The sequence below is a fragment of the Sinocyclocheilus anshuiensis genome, unplaced genomic scaffold (genome assembly GCF_001515605.1).
Source record: "Sinocyclocheilus anshuiensis isolate Anshui unplaced genomic scaffold, SAMN03320099.WGS_v1.1 scaffold1372, whole genome shotgun sequence".
Classification (NCBI taxonomy): Eukaryota; Metazoa; Chordata; class Actinopteri; order Cypriniformes; family Cyprinidae; genus Sinocyclocheilus; species Sinocyclocheilus anshuiensis.
The window spans coordinates 400598-425495 of NW_015546103.1; the positions used below are offsets into that span (position 1 = coordinate 400598).

The window sequence follows — 24898 nt, forward strand, 5'->3', positions numbered from 1 at the left end:
CGGGAGGGTCAGAGAGCTCTCGGAATTCATCAAAAAATATCTTAATTTGTGTTCCGAAGATGAACGACGGTCTTACAGGTTTGGAACAACATGAGGGTGAGTAATTAATGACAGAATTTTCATTTTGGGGTGAACTAACCCTTTAAAGGTTCTTTATGGAACCATTTAGACAAAAAAGTTTCTTCTGGCATCGTGAAGCACCTTTATTTTTAAGAGTGACGGTCTATTAGATGATGCAAAAATACAACACAAACATGTGCAAAAAGAGGAACATGGCAAGACAGAAAGAATTTCTGCAGCATTCTAACATGAGAGCTCTTGAAAAGTACTTCTGCGAGGCATTTGAGTGTGTACTTCCCCAGAAATTAATGTGCAGTACACACAAGTGTTTCCTGCACTGCTCTTCACCCCTGCTGGATCTACAGTGCCACGGCAAGAAATATCTCAGAGTTTTTAGCTTGTAGTCTGAGCTGTATGCAAAAAAAAAACTATTCAATGGCAAGAAAACATCTTTTTATTGAGCTGTCTTTAGGGGCTGCATGCAAAAAGTAACACAACCTGAACAGTGTATTCTGATTCACCAACAAATGACTCGAATGAGCTGGTTCTTTTAATAAAATGATTTCAATAAGTCAGAAAATATAATTCATTAAATGAACAGAGCGATTATTGAACCAACATACTGAATTTCAGTGACGTCTGAAACAAAGTGAAGCAAGAACTGTTTTAAACCAACTTAAAATTGTTCAAAACACAATTGTTTTATAATAAATTGTATTTCAGTATATAATATTAAAAGATATTTAAGTATAAAAAACTTTTTTCAAATAAATAATGCCGTTAAAAAATGGTACAGTTTAAATTTCATATAGATTAAAATCCATATATTGTGTATGGTGAAGGGTGACAAATATCTGGAAACACTGGTATACATGTTCATATTAGTTGTTTCTAGAGTTGACATTTCACCAAAAAACAAGAGAGAGAGAGAGTGTGAGAGAGAGAGAGGGAGAGAGAGAGAAACTTGCCAAAACTAGACCATCATCAATCTTTTTCTCAAGTCACGGAATCCCGCATGAGATTCATAAACCCCTCAGCCTTCCCTGAATGCAATCCATTTTTTTTTCATCCATTAGACACTCTATACATCATTAGTAAATCAACAGCTTTGCTGCCATCCATTTGCCCACAATACGGTTATGACACACCTATAGTGGCTCAATAAAGTCGCTCTTAAAAAGACTATAAACATCATTGTTACAGAAAGTCAGTTGCATTGGCCAGTGATGCTCTACCTTTTCTAACTCATTTTATAATTGTGCAAACAGATAAATAAATTGTCTTTCTAATATTTCATCAAAACTTGCTCAGCCTGAAATTATTATTTGTAATTTTTTTTTTTTTTGCTGATGTCACTAAGCACTCTTATTTTTCCATCTCCTTTCTCCATCCTTTTCTGTAGTAAATCAGCACAAATTAAATAAATATATCAATAATGTATTATTAAAAAACATCTCATCATTTTATTCAGATTCGAAATTAAGGCTACGTCCACATGAAGCCAGAGTTTTCCCTATCCGATCTTTTTTTTCCCCTCGTCTCAAGAAATATCTGCGTCCACACGAAACCACGAAACCGACACAAAGTATACAAGTATACATGCCAGACCTGTATGTGGCGCTGTAATTCTGCCACAGAGATACACTAAAAACAGAGAAGATTTGGACTATGTGCATAAACCTTGCGCGCGGTATACAAACGAACATGGAACAATACATTTATTAATCTGTGTTAATGTTAGTTAATAAAAAGACAATTGTTCAGTGTTTGTTCATGTTTTTGTTGCTGTTACGTGATGTAGCGGTGTCTGACTAGGGGCAAGACGTGGGCTGATAACGTCATCGTTTCAGAAAATATACGGATTTGCTGTCTACACGAAAACGCAAGGGCAGCGTTTTCAGATTTATCCAATCTGGGACCCGGTTTCAAAAAATATCGGTTTCACTCTCCCAAAACGCCGGATCCGTGTGGACGAAACGCCTATACGATACAAAATTTATGCGTATACAGCTAAACGCGTCTCCGTGTGGACGGGGCCTAAGAGTGGAGATACAGAATTCAACATCAAAGGAACGTATCAGTCTTTTAAAAATGCTAGAACATTTAATTTGACAATAACTGAATAGAGGTATCCACAATAATAAAGGTTCAGAAAAACACCCACACTTATTTGAGCAAAACATGTTGAAAGACAGATGGAATGTTTTATATTTAAAGCCTTTCAGCATGGTATTATATTGACAAAGATGTCTGTTAGACCGCCCTTGACCTGGGTACTCAAAACGCTGCAGCCCATTTACAGAACAATGTTCTGTAGAAAACTGAACATTGTTGACATTCAAACTGACTTATGTGAGAGATAGAAAAAACTAATTCTTGGAGTGGCTAACTTTACTTTCTTCTTTGTTTGTATAGGGCAAGAGAGCTTCAACTCCAAGAGTTTGGCCCTTCAGGCCCAAAAGAAGATCTTGAGTAAAATGGCCACCATGGCCGTGGCAAATCTCCTCACAGATGATACCAGCAGCGAGATTCTGGACGAACTCTACAAGGCCAGTCGTGAATACACCAAAAGCAAGAAGGAAGCTCACAAGATCATCAAAGATGTCATCAAGATTGCCCTGAAGATTGGCATTCTCTACCGAAACCACCAATTCAGTCCTGACGAGATGGAGACCGTCGAACGCTTCAAAAAGAAGATGAACCAGGCGGCCATGACGGTGGTGAGCTTTTACGAGGTGGAGTACACATTCGACCGTGGCATTCTTTCCGAGCTGCTGATGGAATGTAGGGACCTTCTCCATGAGCTGGTGGAGCACCACTTGACCGCACGCTCCCACGCGCGGATCGACCATGTGTTCAACCATTTCGCAGATGTGGATTTCCTGACCAAGCTGTACGGCCCATCTGAAGAGTACAGACTTAACCTGAGGAAGATCTGCGATGGGATAAACAAACTCCTAGATGAGGGCACACTTTAACCTCCAGTTCACGGTTCGTCGGATGAGACTTCATCAGGCTACTGGGATTTGAATGGCGGGATTTTACGCAACTTGTGTTCTTTGGCTTTTGTTTGAAATTTAGGCTGTCATGATAACTTGATGATGTGATTGTAACCCAACCTCTAGGGATGGTCAACCAAATGCAGATTAAAGTAAAATCCTGGTCTGTATTGTCAACGTACCAGATGATTGTTTGGGGAAAATCCATTTAAGTGGAGAACCTGAATGAATCGGTGTCCCGAAAACCTGTCCTTTGTGTGCAATTGCAGGAACGTTTTAAATTACGGGCTCCTTTATTTGCACTGTATGAAATCTGACCCTACCTATCCTTTAAGAATGGCCTAGTAATGCAACCCTAGCTTTCTTCTGTACTTCCATAAGAACCAGTTAAGATGTCCAGTTAATCTACTCAAAAGTTAAAGGGATATAGTTCATCCCAAAATGAACATTCTATAGTCAACTTCATGATGTTCCAAACCTGTATGGCTTCATTTTTATTGTGGAACACAAAGGAGATGTTTAGCATAATCAAGGTGTTTTTCTTTTTCTGTAAAATGTAATTAAGGGGGGGGAATAAAACTATACATATATATATAAAACTGTACCATAAAAGTGATACTTTCAGTGATAGTTTCCCCTTCTGCTATTTCTAATAAATTTTTAAACATAAAATTTGGTGCAAATCAATCAGTTATGAAAGAAAGACGCAAAAAAAAATTAAATTTGGTATTACTGATGGCAAACCTGACAGAATGTGCTCTCTTAACACATTTGAACGTGAATCAATGTGAATGCAACAGCTTCGAATATCATTTAAAGCTTGACAGAGTCTGACCCCATTCACTTTCTTTGCACCACCTCTTGGATTCTTCCGTAGAAATAAAGTCATACAGGTTTAGAATGAGATAAAGCCAAGTAAATGATTATGAAAATTATATATTTTTGGATGAACTATCCCTAAAGCGTTGAGAGCTTAAAAGAAAAATGGCGCAAACCTTTGTTAAACCTTTGTTGAACAGAGCATACGCCAAAAATAAATGAATAACTGAAGTGCAGCAGAAAGATTGTAAATAAAATTTGGGGTTTTGGTCTTCTGTCTTTTGCCTTTGTAATGACTCAGTGTCACAGCTACCATGATCTTGTGCTTGGTTTTTCCAGATCCTGATGTTTCAGAGCATGTAAATGTGTGTATACGTACATGCAGAAGAGAAATGTGACTATTCCATAAGCCTGTTCAGTAACCCCAGAGTGTAGCACTATTATCTGTCATTAAACGATCCATATGAACTTCCTGTAGTGTCCTTTGGTCATTTCAGCTACTGTGGTTGATCTGTGTTTGATTTGGTCCATACTGTTTAGCCAGTTAAGGGTCTACTGCCAGTTAGAACCCAGACAGCAACATAGTGTTGGCCCAGATCCGGTCCATATCTGGCCCGTGTGAAATCCATGCGGGCCGGATCTGGGCTGACACTGGTTTGTTGTCTGGGAATAGTATTCTGCGTTCCATTCAAATTCAGATGTGGGATATCTCAACTTCAATTTCTATCTCCCCTGATCATAAACCATTCTTTTGCAATTTAGAAAGTACATTTATTGTGATCTTCCAAAAAGGAAGTTCGATGGATGAGTTAAATGGAATGCAGCATTATTCTACTCAACATGTTTGGTTAACTAGAATAACTCTGCAGGGACATCTTTGATGACCTTGGCTGCGTTCACACTGTCAGTGTTTGGGATTGACAACTACATTTACATACAGGTGCGAGTCTCTAAATGTCCTGCAAGTTACCCAAACCACACACTAAACGCATATGTTCAGCGCAGAGCTCTCTCGCACTATGTAACGTGACAGATAACTAGTTGTCCTGTACGGTTCCATCCGCACATCAGGGCTTTGCCGGTGTGAGATCAGTTATAGCCTAGAATGCGATTGTCACTTCTGTAAATAACCAAAACATGCGTGAGCGCAATACTCAAATAAAGGTCTGACTATATTCTGCCGCAGTGTGAACGTGGCCCTTGATAAATAAGAATGTTAACTTGTAGTAAAGCTTATTACAGTAGTTTTATTTGAGTTGCACATAAGTCCAGTGATGTTCTCAAGAAAGTGAAAGTATGATTCTACTACAACATGAATAAGTATTTACAATTTTGAGTGAACTATCCCTTTATCCAGTTTTAACAAATGGTCTAGTTTGTCTCTCATAAGTTTGGAAATTATATTACAACATCACTTGTGATTAACTGATTTTGTTTGGAATGAAATGGAGTCGTGGTACAATTTTATATTTTGCTCTTTTTTTTTTTCATTTCCCATCAACAACAGGGAGCTTTTTGCACTAATGTTATATATTGAAAACCAAAAGAATCACATTAGATGAACAAATTATGCTTTAATAATGTATCTTCTATCTTCTCATTCTCGTGTTGCCAGAGAGAAAGATAGGAAATGGAAATCGTTTGGTTTCTTCGTAAACCTCGGCTAAATGAGTGTTTTCTGGCAAGCTTTTTACAAACTAAATTGTATCATCAACGTTCAGAAGTACAACGTATTATGATCAATAACAATCTGCTTCTGCCATAATTCCTGACATAATAATTGACAAGCCCGGTTTCCCGCTGGTAATTATTACTCATGCGCTCAACTTGTAAATACGATCATTCTAACATGACTTGAAAACAGCGTTAGATGATGTGACTAATGGGAGTTCAGTTAAATCACTCTATTCAACCACAACTAAAGGCACATTTTATACAACACAAAGAAGTTCTGTATGAGGCAGATCCTTTTAAATTAGAGAAGAGGACTCACCATTTACTAACCATGTCTGTCAGAGTTAAAACTTCCTTTTCTATTAACATAAAGCGTTTTAATTCCTCTTTTCTGAACACAAAAAGAAGAGAACAGACTGACATTTCTCTGTGTTTGAAAGACCACATTTAAAAAGCATTAAGACAGAAATTAAATGCAAGACAAAGACGCTTTAATGACAAACATCTGGTGAACTTTTCTTGCCATTCATTCACTTTTAAAAGTTACTAAGCACTCACTGGTCCAAATTCCCTGTCATAGCTGTATGAGTCAAGGGGTCAAGGTTTGACTGGGTGGCTTGGTCCAGTTAGTCCCTGCTGGTAGATGTTATAACTACACAATTACAGCATATAGGGCAACAGCTTCTTTCTCCATTGACAGCCATTCAAAAGTAGCCACATATTCTGAGAAAATAAAATTAAATATAGCATCTAAAGAGCATTTATTCCATTAAAGAATGCATTAGTGCCCGCCTATACTTGCAGCGACATTGGTTTCCACTCATTTTTCCAATTGTCTTTGTTAAAGCATTATAAGCATTGAACCAAGCCAACCAGTTACAAGGTGAATCACAACATTACACACTTTTACACCTTACATTGTATTTAACACCTAGTGAGGGAAGAACTACAATCCCATGAAGCATTGCAAATAACTTAATCAAATTAAAAACAACGGAGAACTATAAAACTATTCAAAGTTGTTGATTATATCTATAGAAACAATATATTACGTTTTATAAATAATAATAATGTGAACGGATGGCTTTAATAAAAAGCATATACCATTGATTAAGAAACTTGGAACTCTCAGTACTGAGGTCTGTCTTTAAAGGTTTATAAGTTATCGTTTAAAATCTATTTCCCTACGGAGAAAATGAGATTTTACTTCAGGAAGTCGACTGCTGCACTCTGTAATAAAGCAGATGTTTTGCCAGTAACCAGTTTCTGGAGAATTAATTAAACTTAACCATACACTGCTTTAAGAGATTTGTTTTTTAACTGCTTAAGAATGATTTTTAAAGAGAACACACACACACACACACAAATGCCTCAAAGGTTAGTGTTTTTTTCTCATATACAATGAAAGTCAATGAGTGCTAGAGTTGTTTTGAACCCATGCAGCTGACTTTTATTGTATGGACAAAAAAAACTTATTTGGGGGGAAATTATACAGAAAAAGTGGCATACATAAGCAGACTCTGCCTAGGCTTGTTAATGAGGAATGGCACCATTTTTTCTAACAGCTCAGGATCGCCCACACAGTGGCTTCACAGATCAAGTATGTGCGACTGAAAGCCCAAATTTAGCTGCCACGGCAGACTGTGCTGGGTCGGGTCTCCCAGAAATGAAATAATTGTGGTAGAACAGAAAGACATGACAGGCTGTTAGACATCAACAGGTTACAAATCAACCCACACACTCAAACACCCCCTCACAGTGTGCACTAACAGGGGAGCCTTAGTAAGATGAATGACAGTGCTTAGATCAAAGCGGTGGGGATGTGCAGGGTTGCCAGGTCTGCAAAACAAGGCCAAAAATGGCCATTCAAAAATTTAAAATAATGCAATTCCCATACCTAAAGTGCATATTTAAATAGTCACTATTACGCAAATTGAAAACACTAGTGATCATAAACACAACTTAAAGGTTCCCTACCAAATCTTAACATAATACAGTAGCACAGTATTGTCATTGGTTCAATGCAAGCATTTCAGCCAAATATAATTCATGCAGCATTTCAAACCTTAAATCCACAGGTGAACAAAAATCAACCCACAGCAACACTTTAAACGCAGCAAAATTCCACGTGAAACCCATAGACTTGGCAACCCTGTGGCAGAGGGTTTATATATATATATATATATATATATATATGGCCTGATTCTTTAATGAATCCGTTTGTTTAGACGATTTGAATCGATTAGAAACTGTTGGTTTGATTCGTCACTCAAAGATGAGTACATTGATGAAATAAATTATTGTTTAATGGTCTTCTCTCATCACGTTTCTAAATTGTAATTGTCTCACTCTCACTGAAAAACGGTCTTAAATGTTGTTTTTGGTTTGGTTATTGTTCCAGTATTTGTGCTTTGTTCCATTTTGTTCTCCCTCATAAACTAGGGATTTACGAACGCTTTTCGAAACACTAAGATCAAATCATTAAAATTATCAGCTCAAAAGAACGATTCATTTGTGAACCATGACTTTGATCGTCTGACCGACAGTCAAACTCGCTTTTGAAAGACGATTTTCTCTCCTCGGTCTAATCTATAGTTACTCTGAACTTTCATAGCGCGCCTCTATATTTGAATATCTTTGAATAAAAGGAAAACTGCTCTATAATTACACCCATGACAGAAAGAGGGTGGGATGGAGAGAGAGTTGAACACTCTGGTTTTAATCTCTTTATAACACCCACCAACTAACTCTCACAGACCACCCACCTCTGCTCCATGACTCACTATGGACACGCCATCCAGCCAAAGGCTCATAAAGCACACATGAACTTACACACACACTTAGACAGACTCTCTTTGTTTACACAAATCATGACAGTGCATGATTAAAATTCACAGACCATTTTTAGTATCCTGAAGGTGTCTTTGAAGAAAAGAGATTCACATTGTTAGATGACAGAACATAAGAGCCATCTTTAGAAATATCTTTATAAAGATTTAGTAGTATACAAAGTTGGTATTCACATATCAAAACAATCAAATCATCTGATGTTTACACATTTCTGCATTTAGTGGTGCTAAAATATCCATACATACAGCACAGAATCACAAACAGAAGAGACCTTCTCTCTGCAGACATCATATGATATAAGCAGACTTTCACATGACATGAACATTTTGTATGCGTTGAATAACTCATCTGAGATCATTTTTCTAATCAACAATCAGTGAAGCTCCAGCTACAGAAATAAGAGGCACCAAATCAAACCCTCATCTTTTTAATATTCCCTGCATTTATTTTTTACTAACGATGTTGCGTGAGATGAGTTCTTTCATGATCTCGTTGGTTCCACCGTAGATGGGTTGAACTCTGGAGTCTGCAAAGGCCCTGAAAGAGAGCACACGAGACAATCATTAAAATGTTTCTAATGCATTTCATTTATGAGTCAAGATTGAAAATCTGGCTGGGTGAATCTCAAGAGTGTTCCCGTCATATTTCACCTCAAAATTATATTAATTAAAGCCTATTTTTAGGACCATTAAGATTTTTTACATAGTGACATTTTCATGGCAATCACATTTCCCCTCAAATTCTTATTATCATTAGGAAAAAAATCACTCTCATTACTGAAACACATAAGAGATACTGCAAATATCTATGAATACTTCACAATTTAAATAATATATAAGTAGTTTTACATTAAAGTAATGAGGACCAGAAATGTACTCATCTTTTATTACAAAAATAAGAATTTGGGAAGATAATGTGCTTCATTGTCATGAAAGTAAAAGACTCTTAATAGTCAAAAAAAAAATTTTTAATTATTATTATTATTTTTTTTTTGTGGAACATGTATATTTTTATCTCGTTTTGGGGTTAGACGATCTCTAAAAGCTGTTTTTTTTTTTTTATTTTTTATTGCACTAAGCAATATAACAAATTTTAAAAGACTGGTCGTGTATGAATATTCCAGAAGGCTCTGAAAGAGGCATTTTACACCTACACATGGTACATCTGCTGCCAAGAAAATATACAAATATATAACAGACTGCAGTTATCAAGAGTGACTAATCAGAAATCATAATCAAACTGTAGTTTCCATGGAAAAAATATTTAAATGTGTTTCACAAAACACAGAAGGTCTTCTATAAATGACCATTCAAATGAATCCAGTTTTAGCTCCATTTAAATTGTGAGATATTGTGGCGGTGTGACAGTGCAGAGCTGAGAGAAACGCGCCCTCTGCTGGACACCAGAATAACAGTCAAGGAAAAACAAGCTGTCAAGCTCCTTAAAGTAATATGATTTTCACTTAATGATTTTTCACACAAATAGAAGGCACCGCTAGCTTATGAAGTTCTATCAAAGTTATGGCATTCATGCATGAAATGCATGCATTTTAAATGTATTTGAAAAGGTAGCACTTTTTCCGTCAGATTAATGCAATTCACATTGTTCACATACTTTATGTGAACAACGTGCGGGAAAATACAAAAATCTGTATAAATACATAGCAATCACGTTCCTGCAGCACTGACAATGTAAATTTCTCTTGTTTTAGAAGAAATTCTTTTGAAATGACGTGACCATTTTCATTTGTAGGTGAACTAACTCTTTAACAACTGTTTGGCGTCACTGTCACAGAACCAATATTGTACAGCATTCTGATCGTACACTTCTCAGTGACTGTTACTCACTTGGCTATCGGATACTCCCACATGTAGCCCCATCCTCCGTGAAGCTGCAGGCACTGAGTAGCAACACTATTCTGCAAATCTGTGGCCCTAGGGAGGGAAAAAGACTTTGTCACACAAAACTGGTGTAACATTAAGTGTGCAAAATGATGCAAGAAATGTAGTGCTTTCTATAGACTTCATCAGGCATGCAAAGCTTCACATAAAACGAAACCAAACAGTAGTGCTTTTTAAAATATCTTGTTATTTGCCATTATTGTCACAATCAGCATGAAATGGAAGCTGCGACTGACATTACTATTGTACTGTGATGCATTTCTAAGTGAAACGACTTGTAGAATGAGAATACATGTGGCGGGGAGATGAGATCTGGATGATTCAATCAGTTAGATTCAAAGTTCAAAACATCAGCTTTTGACAGTACAATAGTGTTTAGCAGTGATAAGAGAAATTACCATTTTTGAATGAAGATGTATGAAGTACAACAAGTCAAACAAAGCAGCTTTCTGATGGTCAACGCTGTGAATTTGAATGATCATCTCATCTGTGTTGAGAAATCTTTTCGCCCTTGAGTGAAATTCCAGATTGACTGGATTTTGCCCAAGAAAATTGCCAACAAAGCAATGGTAAATGTGACCGTAACTTTGGGCAACAATAAGAAATAATGAACTTTCACTCTTCTTATTGTACTATACAAGCCTGTGCATTTAGTAAATTTATTAAAACTGACCAGAGATCAGTTAAATAAAATTAGACAATCTTTCATGGGTTCACTAGATCAACGTCTCTAATGACGAACCATCAGAATTTTGAAACATTTTTAAAACCAAGGATCTTAACAGTATAACATGATGGAGTTTAGTTTGCAAAAATCACATTATAGCTAGAATTTTGCCTCTATTTGCTGTCTGGACAGGCTCCGCTAGTCGCTAGTGCTTTTTTCATCATCAAAAGTCTCACCAGTATTTGGCCATGGACGCTGTGCTTGAGTCCAGCTTCTTCTCACTGTGGAGCTGAAGGCAGCTGTCAATAAAGGCTCGACCTACACAGACTTCTGTCTTCAACTCAGCCAGTTTGTGCTGCACCACCTGAAAGATGGTAGATGATCAGTTATAGTTCTGATGATAATGAGGTTTTATTAGTCCAAACCTGATTTAGCCCTCACTGATTCTACCCATCCATATGTATAAATGAACAGTGTAATGGAGCTTATTCAATTTCTCTGAGCATCTGTCTCAAACTGCAGGCAGGCTGGAGGGATACAATTACAAAGTGAGTGTGTGGCCGTGACCTTACGGGAGGTTAAAAGCACACTAAACAAATTACGAAACTAATTGAGCAGAGAAACTTAATACAACTGAAAGGGTTTTTTTAAAGAGGTCAAACCATAAAGATTTTATTATTTTTCTTTCTTTTTTTAAATAGAAAAAAATAAATAACTAAAAATTCTATGAAAACAACCATACTATATAAATAGTTACTTTATTAAAATCAAGTTGTGGCTTGTTCTGAAGTTGCTAGTTTTCTGTCATCAAAAACTATAGCCGATCACATGTCAACAATGCCTATAAAGTGTTCAGAAACTTGGTCCGGCCAGTCACAGCAAGGTAATAGAGTGGAAGTAGGACAGATACTAATCTCCAGAAGAACTAATGATGAGTAAAATGTGTCAAAGTTCACCAAATCTTTTGCTCTTGCTTGTTGTGTTTAGAACCTGAATCCCTCTGAAGTTTATATGTAGTTTGTTTCCTAATCATTTCAGTCTAATCCTAATAGATTTTTCATCATATTTCAGTGTTTATTGTTATGTGAACCAGGCAATTAGACTATTAAAAAGAATGGAACATGTCAAAATTACATTAGACATGAGAGAACAGTGCTGTGTTCTCTCATGTCTAATGTAATTCACAGATTAAAATAGAAAAGCTTAATTGTTTACGTGGAAAAATGATGCAGAGCTTTTATAAAAGATAAAACAGTATTTTAATGAATCTTTATTTACTGATAACAAAAATTTAATGATTAATTAATTAGTAATTAAAGGGACAATTTTTCTGTAGTTTTTTATTTATATTCCTATAACAATGTAAATAAAAATCAGTATCAACAAAAAATAGGGATAATGTTTTAGAAATGTTTGCTTGCTTACCTTCAATTATATACAAAAATAAAGTTAAATTTTTTTTAAGCAAAAAAAAAAAAAAAAGCTTTAACATGTCCCCTTTATATTTACCTGCAGGTCAGCGATGGTCTTGCCGAACGCCTTCCGCTGCATCACATAGTTCCTTGTCTCTTCAAACATGAACTCGCAGCTGGCAAGAGCCATGACTGATATAAGAAGGCGCTCCTGCAAAATGACAGAAAGAAATCTCTCCCTATTCATATTATAGTTCATTATAATGGGGTGTGAGCCCATTTGTAGAGCTTTTCAAATTCCCAAAATCTTAATCCCCTCATATTTTGATATCTTATGCCGACAATGCAATCCATGTACAAAAGATCTTCACAGACGGAGGCAATATGTGAAAAGGAATTGATTGGGTCCTAAAGCAGGTTGTTAGAAATAGGGACTCAATAATACAAATAATACTCATTTATGCTCTCTACATTCTTCAAAAGCAGCACTGTGTTTAGAAACACTACTTTTTAAGGCATTATATGGAATATATATCATACAACTACCCACACACAAGCCATTAAATATGTTGCAGTATTATCAAGAATAAGAATAGGAAAACTCAAAAGAGAGCAGCAGATTTGTACTCTCACTCTTATACCTGTGGCAGCTCATTCATCAGATAATAAAATCCCATATTGGCCTGACCCAACAAAGCTTCAGCGGGCAAACGCACATCCTCAAAGAACAGTTCAGCTGTATCCTGCACAGAAACAAATACCCAATACATTTATAACTAGACCTCTTTATTAATCTATATTAAACTATAATGTAAATTTAATTCGTAGACATTTCAATAAATTCTAAGTAAACTCTTACACAAACTGGCTATGTATGTATATATTATATATTATTCTATGTATTATATGTATATGTATATTATATATTATATGTATATATTATTATATATCATTATGTACTAATATATTAGGTTATGTATTTGGGAAGCTTTAAGGGGAACCTGAGCTTTAAGTCCGAGCTTCTCCAGTTTGCGGCCCTTTTGGAAGCCCTTAGTGCCGCTGTCAACCAGGAACAGACTGATTCCATGAGCTGCTGTCTTTGCTTCACGGTTAGTTACAGCAACAACAATCACCACATCACTCATCCAGCCGTTAGTGATGAACACCTGAGAGAAAGTGACCAAAGAACAAGACTGTGATTTAACAAAACCTGATGGAAAATTCAAAACAATTGAAAATAACTAACCAACTAATCGGCAGAAGATTCACTCTTTATTTATTTAAGTTATTTATTCATTTATTTTTAAATTATGATTGTTTTTGATGAAAAATCTTATCAACATTATAAGTGCACCTCAAGGTAAGTAAGTTTTTTTTTTTTTTGTATCTATAAATGGTAACTCAAACACTATGTGGGGTACCTCAAGGATCAATTTTAAGACCATTACTTTTTAATTTGTAAATGCTACTGATTGACTCAATTGCTAACTGTATTTTAGTTAGCAAGTGAGTCAATCAGGATAAGAGTCACAGTGAAACTTACCTCTAAAGAAAATATATTAGGACTTAAACCACACCAAGGAGCAAACATTTATCACATGAAGAATATTGCTAAAATGAGGACATTTCTTTCTCTGAGCAACACGGAGAGACTGATGCAAGCTTATATAACTAACTGGTTTGACTACTACTGTAATGTTCTCCTTTCTGGTCTACCAAAGAATACAATAAATCATCTAAAATTAATTCAAAATTGTGCTGCATGGGTGCTAACTAAAACCAAAACTTTTCTCATTTAGCTGTTCCACACAGTAGAATTAAAATATTTTCTGATGCCCCATTCAGCCATTACACTAAATGCCACTGTAACAACAAATGAAGTGAGAGGTGCATAAGATATTGATATTTTTAAATGTAAATTAAAATGATTTTAATTTACATTAAAAAAATATCTATCTTTTGCAACTCCCACTTCATTTGTTATTACATTGGCATTACGCTGAATAGCATTTTAAATTCTATTTCAATCCTAAATTTAAAACTAACTGGTTTGATTACTACTGTAATGTTCTCCTTTCTGGTCTACCAAAGAATACAATAAATCATCTCAAATTAATTCAAAATTGTGCTGCATGGGTGCTAACTAAAACCAAAACTTCTCATTTAGCTGTTCCACACAGTAGAATTAAAATATTTTCTGATGCCCCATTCAGCCATTACACTAAATGCCACTGTAACAACAAATGAAGTGAGAGGTGCATAAGATATTGATATTTTTAAATGTAAATTAAAATGATTTTAATTTACATTAAAAAAATATCTATCTTTTGCAACTCCCACTTCATTTGTTATTACATTGGCATTACGCTGAATAGCATTTTAAATTCTATTTCAATCCTAAATTTAAAAATTATTATAATTTTGTATATTTTAATTAAATACACTTATTTAGTCTGGCTTTTATATTTATTACCATCATAATCACTTATTTCTATTCTATTTTACTTTTTTATTATAAACAATTTTTGTGCTATTTTCATTTCTTGTATTTTGCGTCAGTCACTTATTTATGCTGGCATTGAATTTGTTTGATAGATGCTATATGAACAGTTTTATTGATTGACTGACTGATAGAAAAATTCTCTGCATCAGAAGCCATTGTTCATACCTTGCTTCCATTAAGAATCCAGTCAGTTCCATCTTTTTTTGCAAATGTAGAGGTGCATAAGATATTGATATTTTTAAATGATTTAATTTAATTAAAAATGATTTTAATTTACATTAAAAAAATATCTATCTTTTGCAACTCCCACTTCATTTGTTATTACATTGGCATTACGCTGAATAGCATTTTAAATTCTATTTCAATCCTAAATTTAAAAATTATTATAATTTTGTATATTTTAATTAAATACACTTATTTAGTCTGGCTTTTATATTTATTACCATCATAATCACTTATTTCTATTCTATTTTACTTTTTTATTATAAACAATTTTTGTGCTATTTTCATTTCTTGTATTTTGCGTCAGTCACTTATTTATGCTGGCATTGAATTTGTTTGATAGATGCTATATGAACAGTTTTATTGATTGACTGACTGATAGAAAAATTCTCTGCATCAGAAGCCATTGTTCATACCTTGCTTCCATTAAGAATCCAGTCAGTTCCATCTTTTTTTGCAAATGTCTTCACTCCTTGAAGGTCACTTCAGAGAGAAAATTAATGTGAACCAGGACGACACGGAACAAATGATTGTGCACTATTTGACTCCGCAAGCATGAAAATGTGATGCACCCTGGGAGTCAGTGTCTTTGTATCTTTAAAAGTATCATTTATTCTTTAATGTCATGCCTGCACTGAAGCCCACCTGCCGGCTCCAGGTTCTGTCATAGCGATGGCCCCGATGCATTTCCCAGCAGTCATCTGTGGAATATAGTCCTCGATCTGAGCCTTAGAGCCATAGTGACTGATATAAGGCATTACAATCTCAGAGTGAAGAGAGAACCCAGGACCACTGCAGTTACAGTACATTCTACAACACAAATAGAGCCAGAACACCCACTACATTACAAACACAGACACACAAAGCCAAGGGGAAAAACCTACATCCTAGACATTCAGCCTTGTGCTTTATTCGAAACTGAAATGCATTTTAAATCCCAGTTCAATTTGAACTGAGACAGCAAGCAAAACATAGAACTGGAATTCAAATTTGAATTTAAGGAAGTAGAATTATGATTGAATTGATTAAAAAACTGACTGCTATGAGTTTAAAACGTATGACTGGTTTGCTACCATATTGTGATGCAGTGAAGTGAAGTGTATTTTTAAATAATTCTTCAAAAACATATCAAGCAGATGAGGTATTTCCAGAGACATTTGATGATATCAATAATCAGTGCTTAAAATGTAGAAACATGTAGAAATGTGTATTTCATATATACAGTGGTGTGAAAAAGTGTTGGCCCCCTTCCAATTTTTTGCATATTTGTCACACTTAAAAGATTCAGATCATCAAACAAATTTTAATATTATTAATATTAAATGCAAGTAAATACAAAATGCAGTTTTTAAATGATTATTTATTTTATTATGGGAAAAAAGCTGTCCAAACCTGCCTGGCCCTACGTGAAAAAGTAATTGCCCCCTAAATCTAATAACTGGTTGTGCCACGCTTTGCAGCAACAACTGCAATACATATGTCTATATTTATTTGTATATATTATTCAATATTTCATTTTATTATTAAAATTTAATATATTTCTATTTTACACTTTCAGAACAGAATATGGAGGACATTTTGGTGTTTGTGTTGTTTTGTGGTAGCAAAATTCAAATTTGTTTTGATGACTGTGGTAATTATTTTGACAGGACTGAACACGAAACATATCTCAGTCTATATCTAATCGGTCCAATTAATTTATTTTATATTTTATTGCATAACTCCTGTTGTATAACTATGATAAATTTGACTGAATTACAGTTCAGTAAATTCCTCTTCCCGTCATTAAAATTTTAATTCCTATGGGATGTCCCATTGAAATTCACATTCATGATTTGAAATAGAAAAGAGAGTTTTAAAATTCAGAATTTTGCCCAATCCACTGTAGGATCAGACAGGTAAGGGAGGAGCTACTATGATAGACCGGTGAAGGCGGGACTACTCACTGCTCCTCCCACACTATAGCAGCAGACAGGAGGTCCCCTCCGATTCCTCCATGCTCCTCAGGTGTATATATTCCCAGCAATCCATGTTCTCCGGCCTTTTTCCAAACCTCTCTGCTGACCTCACCAGCCTTCTCCCACCTATAAGCATACAGTATGTGCATACATTTTGAAACACATTTTCATTCTGTATCTATTACAATTTCATTCTGTATCCATTATGTCATATTCAGAGAGCGATGAACCACACTGGCGACTTACTGAGCGTGATACGGAACAACTTCCTCCTGAAAGAACCGCCGCACATTTTGACGGAACAGGTCATGCTCCTCTAAGAAGATCCGTCTGGTGCCGATGTCCATCAGTGTCTTGGCCATGGACGTTTCTGGTCGAAAGGGTGCTGCTGTTTCCCCATGCTGGATCTCCACATGCTGCATTCTGGGAATCAAATTAACCCCTTTGCTATAGTTCTCCAAATATTATAAATATATTATTACCACTGATATATCATCCCGTTTAATAATATATTCAACCATATTCATTACTCCAAGGTACCATAAAAGACAAAACTGTCCATATACGGAAAAGCATAATACCATTATACTTTTTTGTTATTATTTGCATTCTAATTTCATTCTAAAAAAAAACATTTACTTTAAAAACATGTAAGAAACACCAGTGTAATTTGAAAATGCACATATTAACCTTCTGATTAACCCTTTTTGTTTGCTATTTTTAACCATTCAGGATGTTATGTTACAACAAAACTACAATGAGATTATATTTTTCCCACAATTTTATATATAGCTGCCCTCCTTTTTTCATTATGATAATGTAAATTCAACATTTCTGATCACATTGGTAATACTGAAAAAGATTTTCTATTGCAGACATATAATGTGGGGAAGGATTTAATATGATCATATTCTTTACTATAGAAAGTTAACAGGAAAAATAATAACTTTAATTGTTCGGTGGACCTTATTAAGCTGCCTTACATGCTATATTTTAAAAGACAATATGTGACCCTGGAGCACAAAACCAGTCTTAAGTCGCTGGGGTATATTTGTAGCAATAGCCAAAAATCCATTGTATGGGTCAAAATTATAGATTTTTCTTTTATGCCAAAAATCATTAGGATATTACGAAAAGATCACGCTCCATGAAGATATTTTGTAAATTTCCTACCGTAAATATATCAAAACTTATTTTTTGATTAGTAATATGCATTGCTAAGGACTTCATTTGGATAAATTTAAAGGCAATTTTCTCAATATTTTGATTTTTTTGCACCCTCAGATTCCAGATTTTCAAATAGTTGTATCTTGACCAAATATTGTTCTATCCTAACAAACCATAAATCAATGGATAGCTTATTTCTTCAGCTTTCAGATGATGTATAAATCTCAATTTTGAAAAATTGACACTTTAGACTGGTTTTGTGGTCCAGGGTCACATATATTTAATGTTTTTAGAGATACTCCTTAGCTTTATTGTTTACACCAATGTTTTAGAAAACAACACCTACCAGTTTCCTTATTGATTTTTTACAATCAAAATATAAATGTTGTTCATATGTAAAAAAAACAAAAAAAAAACATTGTTTTTCCTTTCATGCATCCGAGAAATAAATAACTAAAACGAGAACTACTAAAATGAACTATTTCTGTGAATTATGATGAAACATAACTATGATATAACACGAAAGATAATGAAAACAATAAAGTCAACACAAATGAGACTCACCTCGACATAGTCACGCTAAACGCCTGTTTACTCCGCAAATAAACATTTGTCGTCGCAGGAGAAAAACCCCTTAATGCCTTTAGTGCAAACATGCTGATGTGGACGTGATCAACTCAAAAGCTGAGGCGCAATATTTGACAGGTCAAATATCGTCCGTGAACTTTACTCTAATTAAAGAAAGGACCCTTCCGCCTAAAGACGTAAAGACAACCTGTCAAAATAAGAGTCCTTTTACTCTAACGCTGATGATGTCAAATAGAAACTGAACGTAAGGCTGTAATTCACTAGAAATATTCCAAGACATTCTAAAAATTAAAACACGTGAATTAGTCTTGATAGTAATTGTTTGTCACTGAAACGCTATTTTAATGTATACTATCGACACTATCTGAGCCCTGTATATAATGAAATGCCTTTATTCAGAGTACTGAATGTATAATGGTCTTGTTATGCCATGTACTAACATGTAGGCTACTAACCATGTATTAACAGCTAGCCTATAACACTCTACAGCAGAGATAGACCTAACTAACAAGGGTAGACTGCTTTAGACTAGTTTGTTCAGTTTGTCATCCTGTTTTCTAATCCTAGGTCATATCTAATTTGTACAACCTATGTTTTCCAGAGAGTTTCCTCACACCAAGATAATTGCCAAGACAAATTTAACATTAAGGTCATTTTCGCTTTCAGTTTGAAGCTTCCTCGAGAGCGCTTCAGTATTGCAACAAGAAATCATAGATGCAAAAATGTATTGTAAAAAATGAAAGCATTTCATGTTTCTAGACTGTTTCAGTAGTACGATGTGTCATAATCCATGAGGTAGAGGTTAGAATATCCACGTCTTCTTTCTATTTTCCCTTTATTCTCCAATAGAAATAAGACATTAGTGACCTCTACTGGACACCAATAATAAACACATCAAAAATCCCTTTATTTTCTTCGTAATAATTTGTGGATTTTACTAGCAGTTTCTGAGTATGCAAGTATATAAAATATTTATTTTTTTAAATAATTGTGTTGCATCTTTGTGTTTTGTTTTATCAATGCTGTCTCATTGCATTCTCAACTAACTGGCTCTAATATAAGCTGCATTAAAAGCCTTGTCTTCCTAATGATGCGGAAACTGATGCATGAGTGTCACAGGCTGAGAGACTGATGCTGTGCAGAACATGTGGAGCAGTGCTAATGAAGAATCTGAACAAAGAGCCTGTTGTGTTCAGACTCACAGAGAAGAGCCGGATGACCTCTGTCCCACTTTCACACAGACGCAGAGCTGTCTGCTGCTGCTGCAAACATACATGAACAGAAGCATATCAACTCATGCACAGTGAAAGGTGATGCCTTGATCAGCGCAAATAGATATTGGAAATATTGCAAATACTGAATGTGCAAAAGAAATCTCAAAGTGGTTTTAAGACAAATATAGAACACTATAAACCTTACTGCTCTGAGATCAGTGAAAATCTGCTTTGACAAGATTGTGGTGGGTGAACAGAACCTGTCATATGAATTAGGAACAGTACCCACAAACCCTGTCATGCCCTCAATACACCAAACAAACAGTTTGACAGATCAAACACAAATGTACCCTATAAATGGTTGGAAGACATGAAGAAACAACCGTGTTCTTGATTGAAAATGAAGGTTTTCTGTTCAAACCTCTTTTGTTTATTTTGTCTAAATAACACTCTGCACACAAGAAAAATGTACACTGTAAAAAAAAATCCGTAAAATTTACGGTAAAAAACCGGCAGCTGTGGTTGCCGGAATTTTACCGTAAAAAATACGGTAGCAACGTTAAGAAATCAGGAAGGGGGCCAACACTTTTTCACACCACTATATATATATATACATTTACATATGTCTATATTTATTTGTATCTATTATTCAATATTTCATTTTATTATTAAAATTTAATATATTTCTATTTTACACTTTCAGAACAGAATATGGAGGACATTTTGGTGTTTGTGTTGTTTTGTGGTAGCAAAATTCAAATTTGTTTTGATGACTGTGGTAATTATTTTGACAGGACTGAACACGAAACATATCTCAGTCTATATCTAATCGGTCCAATTAATTTATTTTATATTTTATTGCATAACTCCTGTTGTATAACTATGATAAATTTGACTGAATTACAGTTCAGTAAATTCCTCTTCCCGTCATTAAAATTTTAATTCCTATGGGATGTCCCATTGAAATTCACATTCATGATTTGAAATAGAAAAGAGAGTTTTAAAATTCAGAATTTTGCCCAATCCACTGTAGGATCAGACAGGTAAGGGAGGAGCTACTATGATAGACCGGTGAAGGCGGGACTACTCACTGCTCCTCCCACACTATAGCAGCAGACAGGAGGTCCCCTCCGATTCCTCCATGCTCCTCAGGTGTATATATTCCCAGCAATCCATGTTCTCCGGCCTTTTTCCAAACCTCTCTGCTGACCTCACCAGCCTTCTCCCACCTATAAGCATACAGTATGTGCATACATTTTGAAACACATTTTCATTCTGTATCTATTACAATTTCATTCTGTATCCATTATGTCATATTCAGAGAGCGATGAACCACACTGGCGACTTACTGAGCGTGATACGGAACAACTTCCTCCTGAAAGAACCGCCGCACATTTTGACGGAACAGGTCATGCTCCTCTAAGAAGATCCGTCTGGTGCCGATGTCCATCAGTGTCTTGGCCATGGACGTTTCTGGTCGAAAGGGTGCTGCTGTTTCCCCATGCTGGACCTCCACATGCTGCATTCTGGGAATCAAATTAACCCCTTTGCTATAGTTCTCCAAATATTATAAATATATTATTACCACTGATATATCATCCCGTTTAATAATATATTCAACCATATTCATTACTCCAAGGTACCATAAAAGACAAAACTGTCCATATACGGAAAAGCATAATACCATTATACTTTTTTGTTATTATTTGCATTCTAATTTCATTCTAAAAAAAAACATTTACTTTAAAAACATGTAAGAAACACCAGTGTAATTTGAAAATGCACATATTAACCTTCTGATTAACCCTTTTTGTTTGCTATTTTTAACCATTCAGGATGTTATGTTACAACAAAACTACAATGAGATTATATTTTTCCCACAATTTTATATATAGCTGCCCTCCTTTTTTCATTATGATAATGTAAATTCAACATTTCTAATCACATTGGTAATACTGAAAAAGATTTTCTATTGCAGACATATAATGTGGGGAAGGATTTAATATGATCATATTCTTTACTATAGAAAGTTAACAGGAAAAATAATAACTTTAATTGTTCGGTGGACCTTATTAAGCTGCCTTACATGCTATATTTTAAAAGACAATATGTGACCCTGGAGCACAAAACCAGTCTTAAGTCGCTGGGGTATATTTGTAGCAATAGCCAAAAATACATTGTATGGGTCAAAATTATAGATTTTTCTTTTATGCCAAAAATCATTAGGATATTACGAAAAGATCACGCTCCATGAAGATATTTTGTAAATTTCCTACCGTAAATATATCAAAACTTATTTTTTGATTAGTAATATGCATTGCTAAGGACTTCATTTGGATAAATTTAAAGGCAATTTTCTCAATATTTTGATTTTTTTGCACCCTCAGATTCCAGATTTTCAAATAGTTGTATCTTGACCAAATATTGTTCTATCCTAACAAACCATAAATCAATGGATAGCTTATTTCTTCAGCTTTCAGATGATGTATAAATCTCAATTTTGAAAAATTGACACTTTAGACTGGTTTTGTGGTCCAGGGTCACATATATTTAATGTTTTTAGAGATACTCCTTAGCTTTATTGTTTACACCAATGTTTTAGAAAACAACACCTACCAGTTTCCTTATTGATTTTTTACAATCAAAATATAAATGTTGTTCATATGTAAAAAAAACAAAAAAAAAACATTGTTTTTCCTTTCATGCATCCGAGAAATAAATAACTAAAACGAGAACTACTAAAATGAACTATTTCTGTGAATTATGATGAAACATAACTATGATATAACACGAAAGATAATGAAAACAATAAAGTCAACACAAATGAGACTCACCTCGACATAGTCACGCTAAACGCCTGTTTACTCCGCAAATAAACATTTGTCGTCGCAGGAGAAAAACCCCTTAATGCCTTTAGTGCAAACATGCTGATGTGGACGTGATCAACTCAAAAGCTGAGGCGCAATATTTGACAGGTCAAATATCGTCCGTGAACTTTACTCTAATTAAAGAAAGGACCCTTCCGCCTAAAGACGTAAAGACAACCTGTCAAAATAAGAGTCCTTTTACTCTAACGCTGATGATGTCAAATAGAAACTGAACGTAAGGCTGTAATTCACTAGAAATATTCCAAGACATTCTAAAAATTAAAACACGTGAATTAGTCTTGATAGTAATTGTTTGTCACTGAAACGCTATTTTAATGTATACTATCGACACTATCTGAGCCCTGTATATAATGAAATGCCTTTATTCAGAGTACTGAATGTATAATGGTCTTGTTATGCCATGTACTAACATGTAGGCTACTAACCATGTATTAACAGCTAGCCTATAACACTCTACAGCAGAGATAGACCTAACTAACAAGGGTAGACTGCTTTAGACTAGTTTGTTCAGTTTGTCATCCTGTTTTCTAATCCTAGGTCATATCTAATTTGTACAACCTATGTTTTCCAGAGAGTTTCCTCACACCAAGATAATTGCCAAGACAATTTTAACATTAAGGTCATTTTCGCTTTCAGTTTGAAGCTTCCTCGAGAGCGCTTCAGTATTGCAACAAGAAATCATAGATGCAAAAATGTATTGTAAAAAATGAAAGCATTTCATGTTTCTAGACTGTTTCAGTAGTACGATGTGTCATAATCCATGGGGTAGAGGTTAGAATATCCACGTCGTCTTTCTATTTTCCCTTTATTCTCCAATAGAAATAAGACATTAGTGACCTCTACTGGACACCAATAATAAACACATCAAAAATCCCTTTATTTTCTTCGTAATAATTTGTGGATTTTACTAGCAGTTTCTGAGTATGCAAGTATATAAAATATTTATTTTTTTAAATAATTGTGTTGCATCTTTGTGTTTTGTTTTATCAATGCTGTCTCATTGCATTCTCAACTAACTGGCTCTAATATAAGCTGCATTAAAAGCCTTGTCTTCCTAATGATGCGGAAACTGATGCATGAGTGTCACAGGCTGAGAGACTGATGCTGTGCAGAACATGTGGAGCAGTGCTAATGAAGAATCTGAACAAAGAGCCTGTTGTGTTCAGACTCACAGAGAAGAGCCGGATGACCTCTGTCCCACTTTCACACAGACGCAGAGCTGTCTGCTGCTGCTGCAAACATGCATGAACAGAAGCATATCAACTCATGCACAGTGAAAGGTGATGCCTTGATCAGCGCAAATAGATATTGGAAATATTGCAAATACTGAATGTGCAAAAGAAATCTCAAAGTGGTTTTAAGACAAATATAGAACACTATAAACCTTACTGCTCTGAGATCAGTGAAAATCTGCTTTGACAAGATTGTGGTGGGTGAACAGAACCTGTCATATGAATTAGGAACAGTACCCACAAACCCTGTCATGCCCTCAATACACCAAACAAACAGTTTGACAGATCAAACACAAATGTACCCTATAAATGGTTGGAAGACATGAAGAAACAACCGTGTTCTTGATTGAAAATGAAGGTTTTCTGTTCAAACCTCTTTTGTTTATTTTGTCTAAATAACACTCTGCACACAAGAAAAATGTACACTGTAAAAAAAATTCCGTAAAATTTACGGTAAAAAACCGGCAGCTGTGGTTGCCGGAATTTACAGTCTTTTACCGTTAAATTCACGATAATTTTTTAAAGTGTACTTTGTTTAAAATCATATTTTCACTTGACACCAGATTGTTGGGTTTTTTTATTATTATTATTATTTTCATAATAAAAATGAAGGTCTTTCAAAGTTGCCTTTATAGTATGTAAACTAAACTAAACATTGACTAACAAAAAGTAAAAATGATACTTTCAAATTATATTTAGCTTTTATAGTACAATTAAGCATACAAATTCAAAAAATGACCTACA

General features: G+C 34.9%; 1 protein-coding gene and 1 pseudogene across 2 annotated transcripts; one reads left to right on the forward strand and one right to left on the reverse strand.

Annotated features, from left to right (window-relative positions):
- Positions 1-2306: 2306 nt before the first annotated feature.
- On the forward strand, positions 2307-3529 carry LOC107700577 (tumor necrosis factor alpha-induced protein 8-like protein 3 pseudogene; annotated as a pseudogene).
- A 4992-nt stretch (positions 3530-8521) lies between these two features.
- Positions 8522-23060, reverse strand: acadl (acyl-CoA dehydrogenase long chain). 2 transcript variants are annotated; one of them, XM_016502304.1, is made up of 11 exons: positions 22869-23060; positions 21384-21560; positions 21126-21263; positions 15753-15917; positions 15524-15590; positions 13384-13548; positions 13024-13125; positions 12480-12593; positions 11207-11334; positions 10250-10336; positions 8522-8939 (listed from the first exon to the last, which is right to left on the reverse strand). In XM_016502304.1, exons 1-11 carry the CDS (start codon positions 22958-22960, stop codon positions 8846-8848), a joined length of 1329 nt encoding a protein of 442 aa, XP_016357790.1. In that variant the 5' UTR covers positions 22961-23060; the 3' UTR covers positions 8522-8845. The 2 variants fall into 2 exon arrangements, with proteins under 2 accessions (XP_016357790.1, XP_016357791.1); XM_016502305.1 differs by lacking the exons at positions 21126-21263; positions 21384-21560; positions 22869-23060 and adding exons at positions 17054-17191; positions 17312-17488; positions 18797-18988.
- Between the last annotated feature and the right edge of the window lie 1838 nt (positions 23061-24898).

Excerpts from the sequence above, each read along its gene's own strand:
- acadl (XM_016502304.1), bottom strand. The coding sequence starts at position 22,960 with ATGTTTGCACTAAAGGCATTAAGGGGTTTTTCTCCTGCGACGACAAAT. Across the intron at positions 15,591-15,752 it reads ACAGAACCTGGAGCCGGCAG|TGACCTTCAAGGAGTGAAGA; the intron begins GTGGGCTTCAGT and ends TTCTCTCTGAAG. Across the intron at positions 8,940-10,249 it reads TGGGAGTATCCGATAGCCAA|GGCCTTTGCAGACTCCAGAG; the intron begins GTGAGTAACAGT and ends GCTCTCTTTCAG.